Below are 12,741 nucleotides of genomic sequence, written 5' to 3'. Positions count from 1 at the left end.
TTAAAATTTCTTTTACTGATATACCGTACTCAAATTTTAAATCCTGAGAAGAAAAAAGAAAAAAAGTGTGGTTACGTATGTGCACTACATCTCCGATACCACCAACACATACACCACAGGGTATAAGAAAGTCCAGAGAGGAATTACATGCTGGAAGTGTAACTCATGAAAGCCATTTTCTCTTTTCCTTGTTTGGGAGAGACATTGCGAAACAATTTCTAGTCTGTACTACACAACAGTATATACAAGTACGTAAAACTATGAAGTTTTCTAATGACTGCAGCTTGCAATAATAGAGTGGTTCTGTCAGTTTCTTACCAGCTGCAACACAGTGACTTCAGCTGAACATTAGGAAGAAGAGTACTATCAGTTACTTTGCACATAGTACTTGCTCATATTTTACAGTTAGTAAATCTGTCTCAGGTTAGTCCCAAACATCCCTTAAATCTTCCCACCCACAGGTGCTTGGTGTTGACGACAACAACAACAAAAAGTACACTATGCTTTTCAGGTGATTTCCAGTGCTGCAGAGCACTTCTCCATGCATTCTGGAAGTAAAAACTGGCCATGTTTATCACAAATGCAACCCCAGACATTTCTCCGTCTTGCATTCCCCACAATTTGTATCAGATTCCAACACTAGTCATGCAATTCCAATATGCATCAGGACGTTCAACATGCTGTGACCTTGTGGACATTTTGCAAACAAGTTAGTAGGCGATGATACGGCGTTCCTGGTGATGCTACCACCTCAAACACTGACTGAAAGGCCCTCCGGTCTAATTCTTCATCTATCTGATGTCGGTAGAAGTCTATGGCCACCAGACAGAAGATGTTAACATCCACTTGCTCCAGTTTTCCCATTCTGCTGATAATATGTGGAAGACTGAGATATATGTTAAGGTCATAATGACAGAAATTGGTCATGATGTACTAGCTTAAACACCGTTCTCCAACAAAATTACATCCGAGTTCACCAACCACGTTGTATAAAATATTGTCATGTAGTACTCAATGAAGAAATAGAATTTCTGTAGCAGCAGTTTATCTTCACACAATTTCTTATTCTCAAACTCCTTTTAACCTAGCAGAACTCTTCCTTCTTTATCCAATGGAAGAAACAATGCAGTCAGAACTACAGTATGGACTGCCTGTAACCAAAGAGCACTGCTGAGATGAGGAGTCATTAGGAAATTTAAAATGACGACACATGGCTACCCTTTTGCCTGGTCCTTATTTCTCTCTCTCTCTCTTATATTAATATATAATATATAATATTAATATATGATATATAATATTAATATATAATATATAATATTAATATATAATATATAATATAATATAATATTTTTTTTTTATATATATATATATATATATATATATATATATATATATATATATTATTTTATCTTGTAGAAGGGATACAGGACAAAGCTTTTGAAGATATCCAAAGATACCCAGTGAAGCTTTTTCAAAGTCTCTCAAAGTATGGAACTTCCCAATCACTTTGCATAGTCACAAGGAACAGAACTTCACACAGTAGTTTTAGGTAACTGCATTCTTACCACCTAATCAGAAATTCTTTTTTTTCCTGAAACCTCAGGCACCAAAAGCACAAAGTGATAAATATCACAACTAGCTACAATAAGCCTGTTTGTTTTGGTGTATTAAATGTGTGTTTTTACTACCCTCCAAGGCTACCAATGCACTTTACAAAATCACATTTACTGCTATGTGGCACACATTCATTCTGTTTAGGATACATCGCTGAAATCCATTGACTGGTGGAAGCACTGACAAAAAAACAGGAAAGACTCCACATGGCCATTGCCACTGGTGTTCTTTGTGTGAAATTAGAGAGAGACAGCATCACCCAGTCACGGACCATTGAGGACTGTCCAGTAGTATGTAGTGTCTGGAACACCTGCAAAGAATATTTCACACAGGAATAAAGACATGGCAGAAAGACAAGAAAGAGTTTGTTTTCTCTTGAAAAGGTTTTCCTCAGCTAGAAAGCTCTGACATTCACAACCTGGATGACTGGACATAATTCTGAATATTAAGAATGCAATGCATAGACAAAGCGATTCTGCAAAGAGTCAGCCAGGATCCAACTGGACTCATGACATCTGTGCCAAACTGAAGTGAGCATACATAAAACACAAGACTTGCTTTGTGTCTCTATTTTTAATAGACAAGAGTGCATGTGTACACCACATTCTAAGTGATGCATGAGTCCAGTAAGTAGGTGCTGAAGAGCAAGATACACAGAAGCCCAAGTCTACAGAAGCTTGGCTGAGTTTGTAAGCCCAGATGACCTAGGATGGCTCTCTGAGATCTGAAGAACCTGAGCAGCAGAATCTCTACTATTAATTTTCTCTTTATTTTTCCTTATGAAGGTGATTCTAGCCCTCCATTTCCCCCAGAACTCAAAGCTCACAGTAGCACACCTCAGTCACCGTTGAACAGTTTATTAGATCTAACAAAAATTATAGTTGCCCATTATATTCCACTACTGAAGGCCTGTCACTTATTTAGAAGTCCTCTGAAACATTTAAGGAAAAAAAACAAAAAAACAAACATTACCTTATAAACTACTGTTGCCATAAATTGCGGATAAGGCTGCTGATTGGATAAAAATTCTCCAATAACTTTATTCATTACGTCTTGTGGGGGGAAAAAGTCATCCAGGAACTGTGGAAGGATCCGGGCCACTACTCTAGCTTCAAAAGGAAATCCCTTCCTGATCCTAAAAATAATAAACAAGATTTTATGATTTAATTCCAGTAAATATCTTGTTATTTTTCAATTTAATTGCAATAATTCAAGACATTTCCTAATCTTACACTAACAATATAGCAAAACTAGCCTACCAAAGCTATTAGAAATAATTAGGAGTCATTCCCTCAACCAGACTCCCTTTTTTGTTTTTCCCCCTCTCAAATAGCACATACTTTTGAACCTCTCTAATTGATTTAGAGACATGATTTCACAACAGAAAAATTGAAAAGGCTAAACAAGAACAAAAATGACAGGGAAATCACTAATGCTAGTTAATAGAGAAAAGACTATTCATAAGCAGAACCTTGCTTTCCATTCGTAACATCTTTGCATCACTTTCATTCAACACCAGAATGACCAATATATCACAGAGGAAAAGCAAGCTGCACCATACAGAGGAGGAAAGCTATTTCACTTTAAGGACAATTTTATTTAATGAACACTGATTGAGAAATCTTCCTAATAATGGCTGCATCTGTTGATGTGTCAAGATCAAGTTAATAACTGTTGTAGGGAACAATCATATTTTCTGCTTCTATATTCGTCGTTCGTTTTGCTAACTCTTAGGAGTGATATTTTCACAAGTAATCAGGCACAGTTCTAGCTCTGTTCTCACTGAGAGCAGAACTGAAACCCTCATCCAGTTTTATGGAAAAAACACTGAACACTTAAAAAAAATATATAAATCACTGTCCTACAAACTACTACGTAAAATCTAACATGTTATGCTCACTTAACACAGCTTGAGATTGTCAGATCAGAACAGGGGGTTTGAAATACTTCCATTAAATGACTTCCATGCGAATACAGAAATTTTACTGTACCCTTCCACTGCAATTACTTAACAGCCTTGAAAAGAGCAACACTTGGGGGGGAAGGGGAAAAGATGTTTTAAACTCTTCAGGCTGATTTCAAAGATTAGTTCCTGTAAATTGGATTTATATCCTTGATTATGCAGAAGACATCCTGAAAAGCACTCAAGAGTTTGACCTGAAGGGAGCTGGAAATACATTTATAAAGTATTATGGTTTGTGAAACAGAGTATCAGTTAGAACAGGTCTGTTTTCCATTTACATTCCTGTACATTTGTGCTGCATTCAGCAATTCCATCAGTGTTACTGCATATACTAGAAGCATCAATTTTAAGCTATGGTAAGCAGAAAAATATCATTAAGTATTAGATCTGTCAAACAGAGAAGTGACAAGACAGTGCCAAACAATCATTTCCCTCATGACACATTTTATCACGTTTTATCCTCTCACCTATCAAAAAGGACAGACACACGTTCCATAGCCACAATCACAGATTCACTGTCAGGGGCTGCAGGATTTGCATCTGTGGAACGACTGGGGCTGATTTTTTCCTTTCCTAAAACAAGATAATTTGTTACAAAATGTGAATGCCAAAATAAGACCTTTTTATCCTTAGTAGCAAAAACAATTGAAGAAATAGCACTGTTAGTAAGCTAACAGCTCTCAGCACATCAAAGGTATAAAAATAAGTAAATACCTGTGTACATGCAAGTCAGCATCAACCCAAGTGCTGCCATCGCTCTGTGGGGGCTCTGCACATTCACTCTGTCAACACTCAGTTTAACGAGAGATTCACTATCCAGCCTAGAAAGTTGCTCTGAAAGGAGGAGTCGTTCCAATCCTCTCAGTACACAATGATAAATAATGGATGGCGTTGATTCGTCACTTCCAGACACCATGACTCCACACATCTGAAATAAAAAAAAAGCCAGCTAGTTGTTTCTGAGGTGCATTTAGGTCATCTTCTAGCAGCATAACGTTATAGCTAGCATGTGAGGAACTGCATCAAAGACCACTGTATTAAGAAAGCCTGGTGAAACAAAAACCTTTATTACAAAAAATAAACCGTTAAATATCTCTGTTATAAATATCCTGGGTTACATGATCACCTTTGACGGGGGGCATTACCACATACCTGTATAATTCCTGCAGAGAATTCAGGACCTACATCAAGTGGATAATTCTCTATCAAATAGAACGCAGCTGCACACATTACTAAGATGTGCTGTTGGTTATGGACATTCACACAACTGTAAATAAGCGAAAACAAAGTTGTCACTTACATCAAAGTTGCCTATGTCATGAACAGAGACAATACAAACAAGCCTTAGAAACACCAGGTATTTTTTCCACGTGAAATTTATGCAATTTTTAAATTACACAAAGTATCACCAAGTGATTTGCACAAAACTGCCACATGCTATACGGGAGCACTGGTTTTCATGGAAAGCTGGCCTAACATTTCCCTAATTTTTTTCAGCTGTATAGTTACAAGCCAACATTGCTTGACTTGTCTAGAAGAAAAACATCGTTCATTACTGATCCTGCAAGTCTCATTCAAAGAGTATGCCTTTTAAAAGAAGAATAAGGTAAGGTTTAGGGAACACAATTTACCAAAGAAGAAAAAAAATGAGAGCTTTCTGTTTATCTACCCTCAAATACCTTTTTACTTTTGTAAATCAAACATAAAATTGGCTCCAATTCATCTCCAAGGTTTCAATGAAACTGACAAAACTTAAGTTGTTTTATGCAACAACAGTAAGTCTTTTTGTTCACACAAGCATGCAACAGTTCCAGTCAGAAGTAGAAACAGTAACACTGCAAGAGAAGCTAGTTTTTCAAGTTCCAACAAGGCAACCCTAACAATCTTAATAAAGTTTTCTTTTTTTCTTAGTTTTTAAGAGCCAGGCTAAAATAAGCCAGTTTATTTCTACACATGTATTCTTTCACTGAATGTAAAACAGGGGAGGTTTTGTTGTTTTAAATGAAGGAGATGATGGAAAGGGGAAAAAAAAAAAAAATCTTACTGTGCTACTCCTCTCAAATTGGAGAGCAAATAATCGCTGATAATTGGAATGAGCTGCTTCGCTGTCTCATCAAGCAAGTCACACTCAAGGATATAAAGAATTCCATGCAGAGCTCCAATTCGACTTGGCATGTGGGTACTTCTTAGAGTGGATTCCAGCAGTCGACTTACTGGTTCAGCCACAGCTTTATCCTAATATACCCAAAATAATTATTAAGTCAATACTGGTGGTCCTGTTACTTGGAAATACTTGGGGAAAATTGCTAAAAAAAAAATCAGATTGCTAATAATTTATGCAAGATTGGCATAAAACAGAGGCGAGCTTATAACAGTACTTTGAATCTATCACACAAGATTAATATATCTGATAAGAGGTAACTTGCAGATTCACTAGTAAACTGACACCACAAGGTGATCAAGTTAACTTTTTACAGCTAAAACAAGCCATCCCATAATTTAAAACCAAAGCCAAGATACACATGGTAAACTATATGTGATATTAGGGATCATTTACATATAGGACTTGGATAGTCAGGATTTTCTGTCTTTCCAACTACACAACAAAGGACACTTCTGTATTGCACTGGCTGGTAGATGCCTATAGCCTGTGTACAAAAGAACAGTCTCCCATCCACTCAACTATCAGTACAGTGCTCCATTTATTTGTTCTGTACATCCTTCTATCCATCACCCCTGCGTTTAACCTTCAAACATTAATCTGGCATCAGATACTTTACCCCCCATTAACAAAGTTCAATAAGCCCACAAGAACATGCAAAAACGACCCTAAAATGAGTTAGATTTGAAAAGCAAAATCTTATTTTTCTTAAAGTTTATGCTAAACATTTGAGAGAAATTGCTTTACCTTATTCTTGCACTCATGAATTATCTAAGACACAGGTCAGTTTTACAGCATGTGCTCCACCTGTTCTTTTTCCCTAGAGTTGCTCTCTTTAAGCAAATTTTCAACATGACTGACCACAGGACAACAAGCAACTCTTAGTGGACTCAGCCCCCCTTTCATTTTTCTCCCACTAAGCAAAATATTCATCTGTTTGCTTTTGAGCAAGTGCTACTATCTCACTGAGTGGGTAATTAGAGCTTAGTCAGAACAAGCTGATCTCTGAAGCTGTTCTGATAAGTTTGGCATCTCTTGCAAAGACTTCCCTTTTACTGATGCTGCTGCAAAAGCTACTGCAAGTCCTACCCCTAAGTCTTTCAAAACCTTTCTTAACACTGTTATCCATACAGTTTATGTTAGTCTCAACAGTTATAGAAATGTTAGCTTTTTTTCATAAATAGTCCCACTCTGAAATGTCTACTGGAAGATACTAATCCTCCCTTATCTACATAGTTAAATTCATGCAAACTTGCATTAACTTCCTTTCCCTAAATTTGGGGTGACCACAACGGAGGTAAAACAAGAGCAAGGGAAAGAAAAGGGATTCATGACTATCAAGTTAAGTATTCATTTTGTGCACTGTCCCAGTCTCTTACAAGGGAAAAAAAAGACAACAGAACTGACAGATTCTGCAGCAGAAATGAAGGACTAGTAACTTAGGATGTTCTACAGGCATCCTCTAATCCCTAGAGGCTCGTAATTTTGCAATAAGTTTCCACGAAAATTTCTTACCATTCCTAGAACAGCAGCAGCTTTACAAGTGGCTGGTATCAAATACTGTACAAGAATCTCATCTTCTGATGGATGCACCTTTCGCAATTCCGTCAATGTAGTGTACATCATCTCAAACTGATTCCTTTCTGTAAATAAGTCTGATACTGCCAGAAGCTATACACAAGTTAAAATCAAATACAAAAAAGCCCATTAGCAGCTCGCAAAAATTGACTCTTACAGTTGTCAGCAAATATTCTTCAACTGACCTATTCAATACAAACATCAACTCAAACGTTTGGAATAACAATTGTTAACTTGAGCAGAATTCCGCCACCTATCCCACTCCCAGTGTTTTTTTTTTTTTTTTTTTCCCCCCCCCCCAAAAAAAGGTTTACAAAAACAAATCCACTAGTGATTCTGGAAAACGAATGAACATATTAAAACACCCCAAAACATACAGCACATACTCTCTCACAATGACAGCTTCATCGAAGTATTTTAGTTATTAGTGCATAATGCTTATCAGAGACATTCTTTAGTCTTGCCTGTATACTTCAATAGTCACTTTAGTCCTTTAATACACTGTTTTTGTCATTTTCTTACGAAGATAGGATAAGCAAAATCCTGAAGTCTACTTTTTGCAAATAGTCAATTACAGGACTGTCATATGACAATAAAGTGTTTGTAACATAGTAGTAGAATACACAATCCAGATATTTATATAGTTAAAGTGTTATGTTATAGCTGTGCAAGTTATGTTTCTGCACTACCCATACCATACCACTGCCAAGGAAGAAAAACAGTGTTTCTTACATATTAAAAGACAAACACTTATTCACTCTGAACCTTTGGTTACATATACTCAATTATTAATCGGAACAATATTTTAGACTTACTGATCGCACCACTTCACTAATCAAAATGACTGGTGTTCTCTTGCTAGGGTTTGATGGCAGTATCCATTGACTATACAGTTCAAGCAAGAACTGAGAACAAGAATGTATATCTACACCAGCCCGATGCTTCCTGCAAAGCACAAAAAGCCGGAGTTAAAATGGCTGTTCTTAAGTTCTACCAAAATGCTTAGTTCGAAATAAAAAACACAAATAGTAAAAATTATCTCATATTTTCAACCAGCATCCAATTTATAAAGCTGCTTTATTGAACTCCGAATGAAGAGAGAAAAGCTGACTGATAAGTCAAAGGACAGACAAATAAGACACCTGGTGTTAATAGGAGAGGTTGGTGGTGAAGAAGGAGCAGGTACGTCATTCTCATCTTCTTCATCCTCACCCCATTCTTCTTCTCTCAATGGAGTGATATTATTTCCTAACCATATGGAGTGTATAGAGACCTTGCAACGTGAAGAAAAAACAAACAGAAAAGAAACCCATCATTCAACACCTTCATAATCAACTTTAAAAAAAAAATCCAAGTCCAATGCATCTTTCATTTAAATTACAAGCAATGAACACAGAGCCTCAAACATTTACATGAATTGCACATCACTTAATTATTTTTTTAAACCTTTGTCAACATTTTAGTTGAACTAACTCAGTACGACAATACAGGCGATGCTAAAGGTAGTGCACACGCATGGGATACAGCCAGATGCTAAAACTAGAAAAGAATACGATGTTAAGTACTGTGACTCAGTTTCTCTATAAAGAAGAAGGATGCTTCATTCAAATTTTTCTTTATGAAGTTTAAATAAATCTACTGCAGGGTTTTTATTAAGATTAAAACAACAGTGTTTATTTTACATGCGTGTTTTTTTTTCCTTTCCTAAGGACAACTGCATGCTTGCAATAGCAAAATAAAATCCAATAGAAGTTGAATCTAATACTACAAGGGATCTTTAACATGGGACTGAGAAGCAGAACAATTCAATAGCTAGCTCATGAGTAGACCTCATACACAAAAGCAAAAGTTTTCTGAGACACAGATTAATGGGCTGAGAGGAATCACGACTCTGAATATCAGAGTCCTCAATTTAAATTTGATGCTAAGCAATGCTTCTTAAATGGGTTTTCACTAAATTAGAAGAAAATGCAACAAAAGTCAAGCTCAAAGTTAAAACTTTAACAAACCTGTCCCAGTTTGTAGTCCATATCTCCTATTTCTCGTTCAGTATTGATCTGCAGTAAGAGTTTTTCATGGCTGATAAGAGCACCTGTAACAGAAAACAGAAGGCAAGTTTTTAAAATATGCTTTTCTAAATAGATCTTAAAATGGCTTAGTTTTCTGTAAACATGGTGTCAAACTCCTAAAAGTTTATCCTAAAAACTCCTAAAAATTCATGACTACTTTTAAAATGTAATAGAAATCTACTCCTCCCCAACTCCTACAAAAGAAGCTACCTGTAGTAGCTGGAGAAAGTGATGGAACGGGGTCCCAAGCTTGATATAAGTGATGAGTAGCAATATTATCTCTCTTAGATACCATTGCTTGGATTTCTTGTTCAACAATTCCCCTGATAACACTTAGCTTCCTCCCAAACCTGAAAGACCAAAAGAAATTAATTTAAGCAGATTTTCCTTTTAACATTTTTGTTCAAGTCTGACTAACTTGCTCTACAATAAAAATAAACCTATACTTATTTTCATTATCAGGGATACTAAAACTGAGAAATGTTTAGAGATGCATTCTGCCCTCTGTTGCCTAAATAATACTTTTATTGTCTTTTAACTCAGCAGGTTTGTGAAGCTAAGTCCACTTGAACTCTTTGTAAACAGATCTACCTGTACATACACTTAGTTAAAAAACAGTCAACGCATTTTTGCTATTGCTAGATTAAGCTAATCATAACTGCATACTAATCACAAGTATAAATTAACACATTTTAGAGTAAACGAAAAATTACCTTGTGTCCAAAGCTTTTAAAGCTTTGTTGCGGGGCTGCTGTTCCAAACAGCTGACTGCTGGATTGCCTGCAACAGGTATTGTCATTGCACTCAGCACCAAGGAAGTTATGGCTTGTACTGCAAGAACATTAATTTGGGTCCTCTCTGTATCTTCCTGTAAAATGAACTTACTGTAATTTGAATTGGAAAAAAAAAAAAAAGAATCCTGAAAGCCCTGAGTATTAGTTTGTTACCTTCCACTGAAGTATTATCAGCAAGACTGATAACTAGACTTCTTCCTATTCAGAAATTTGGTTGACATAAGAAATGCACAAAAAGCACTGCAACTAGCAGAAACATATCCTTCCACCTCAGAAGTTCTACACACATTCTCTAATCCCAACAGCATTAAAGCCTCAAAATGTTCATTTCAAAGTTTTAAAAGTATAGCTTCCCTGTTTGCATCTACACAGTAGTTTACCTATTGAAACAAATCATCAAATAAGAGCAAATCTGAGTTGGATCCTTGTCTGATGTGTTTTCACATTAACTGTTTTTATTAACATCTCTTTTAGGAATAAAACTCAACCTCATCATGAATTTTCAACAGCATTTTTATGGATATCATTGTCTAGATGCATTCGTTGCTCTAATGATTCATCTAAACCAAGATGCTACAGATTCAGTATTTAGCAGCACTGATAGAGGTGTCTGAACTCACAGGGACATAAAGACAAGGAACTAAAAACAGAAGTAATTTTTCAATTTTGGTCACTAATATTCTGTTTGATAGGCTTATTAATAGAAGGATTTTTTTCTTTGTTATAATTAAATTTTAATTTTAAAAACATTCAGTGAATGACATTACCTCTTGTTGGCTCTCTTCTTGGTCCATTACGATAGGCTGAGTTACAAGTACACCGAGCAAAGTAGCCCAAGTCTCCTCAAACTGGGTACGGCTGATCCATCCTAAGGAAACACTCAGAGATAGCCATTCACGTCTTAATACAAACTTAAACATAGAACAGCATTAAAGCAGCAGCACATTGTTTCTACAGATTCAATTTCATACTTATTCCTACTCAATTTAGCATTTTTCTAATCACCATAGCTTGAATTTAAACTGTTCTGCTTTAGGAAGTGAAGAATTCTTTAGAAGGGTATTATCCACGTATTATCCACGTGGTCCTCTTCAGGTTATTTCTTACATATATTTAGATATTTTGACTATCCAACTTTAAAAGCAGTGAGATCTACCATGATTTTACAATACAGAAAAGCATCCAAAAGCTGCACTTTCTTTCCTGTGAGGACTGGCACAGAAAATCCCATAATGATCCAAGAAATCTTCATGCCATAAAAGCAGAACAAATTGCCTAGAAACAGGCCATTAGAATTCAAGCACTTCTGAAAAGTTTTTCCAAACTGATTTCTAGCAATATATCGTAGAGGATTCTTTAACAGTACTCCACAGTTTATACTTATAATATCTGAAGTATTAAAAAAGCAAATGTCATCTTAGGCCTTATAGTGTTCAAATAAAAAACAGTACTTCACCACAGGTCATTCAAAAATTAACCTGTAGATCAAGATAAAAAACAGACTTGTAAGTATACGGAAAACTTGGTACATTGACAGCCTCATCTGTTAAGGAAGGCTTGATATCTTAAGCCTCACACTGTTCCCCCCTCAGTAAACCTTTATATACCCAGAAGCTTTAAAGTGACACTTAAAATATTGAGTGTGGGACAGCAAATTCAATTTATCTACTATGCATGAATAAAAAAGGCAGGGTGGAGCAAAACATTGTTAGACATGCTATCAAGTGTATGCTTCATAAAACAGGCACCAATTCTTAGAACACACTAAAATGACTTCAGAGTTGGAACAATTTATCTCTACTTCTATAATTTCTGATTTTCACTCTACATTGAGAAAAATGCAAGAATTAATACAGCACAATTACTAACTTGCTCTGAAATATTATTTCTTGTCTAAATATGCAACAATAGTAAATAAATGGTACCAAACTCAGTTATCTGATGACTTCACAACACAGGTAAATGCCCAATAAGTGCCATCTGTATTCACATTTATGTTTGTACATACCAAGTGTATTAATGCGATAGATGAACTCTTTAAAGATTTCTTTTTCTTGAAGAAATTCAACTGGGATTTCAGGAAAAACTGTGCCAAAGTCACCTGCAGGCTTTGGCGACCAGCCTAATTTCCAGACCTGATGAAATATAAAGATTATTACTATTCCAAAAGAGTAATAGCATGAACATGACAACTATACGTATGTAACAACATGTAGCACCATTCAAATGCATTAAGACATGAATGACTAAAATAATTCTCCAAACACAAAAATCTTATAGAAAGGTTAAATAACACAGCATATTTTACACTATTTCTTTTTCTTTTCTTTGCACATTTCTCATTATGAATTAGTTATTTAGTCCTAATGTCCAAGAAAATAAAGTTCCCATCATACATTTTAGTTTAGAATTTATGTTATGCTAAGTGCCAGCTGAATCCTAGATTGAATGCTGAAAAAGCACTGAACTGAAATTCAGGGAAAACAGTTTTGTATTAAAGATTGCTGAAAAAGCACAATGATGCATTCAAGAGTGGTCAAAGAAGTCTTAACCCATAAAATT

At 35.7% G+C, this 12,741-nt stretch overlaps 1 protein-coding gene across 1 annotated transcript; it reads right to left on the bottom strand.

Moving 5' to 3' along the window:
* Positions 1–28: 28 nt before the first annotated feature.
* Positions 29–12,314, bottom strand: LOC309891145 (huntingtin-like; the record flags this gene model as incomplete). The annotated part of the gene is made up of 15 exons (XM_082785530.1): positions 29–886; positions 1,764–1,924; positions 2,587–2,749; positions 4,045–4,150; positions 4,292–4,505; positions 4,730–4,844; positions 5,622–5,812; positions 7,254–7,409; positions 8,132–8,261; positions 8,459–8,589; positions 9,326–9,408; positions 9,596–9,735; positions 10,099–10,253; positions 10,947–11,047; positions 12,188–12,314. Coding segments are annotated over 15 exons (2,187 nt in total), but the record flags the coding sequence as incomplete, so codon positions are not given.
* Positions 12,315–12,741: the final 427 nt, after the last annotated feature.

Source organism: Aythya marila (genome assembly GCF_965140915.1).
Source record: "Aythya marila genome assembly, contig: HAP1_HAP1_SCAFFOLD_1165, whole genome shotgun sequence".
Classification (NCBI taxonomy): Eukaryota; Metazoa; Chordata; class Aves; order Anseriformes; family Anatidae; genus Aythya; species Aythya marila.
Note: the sequence above shows the minus strand (reverse complement) of the source record. Positions and strands in the feature narration are given on the sequence as shown.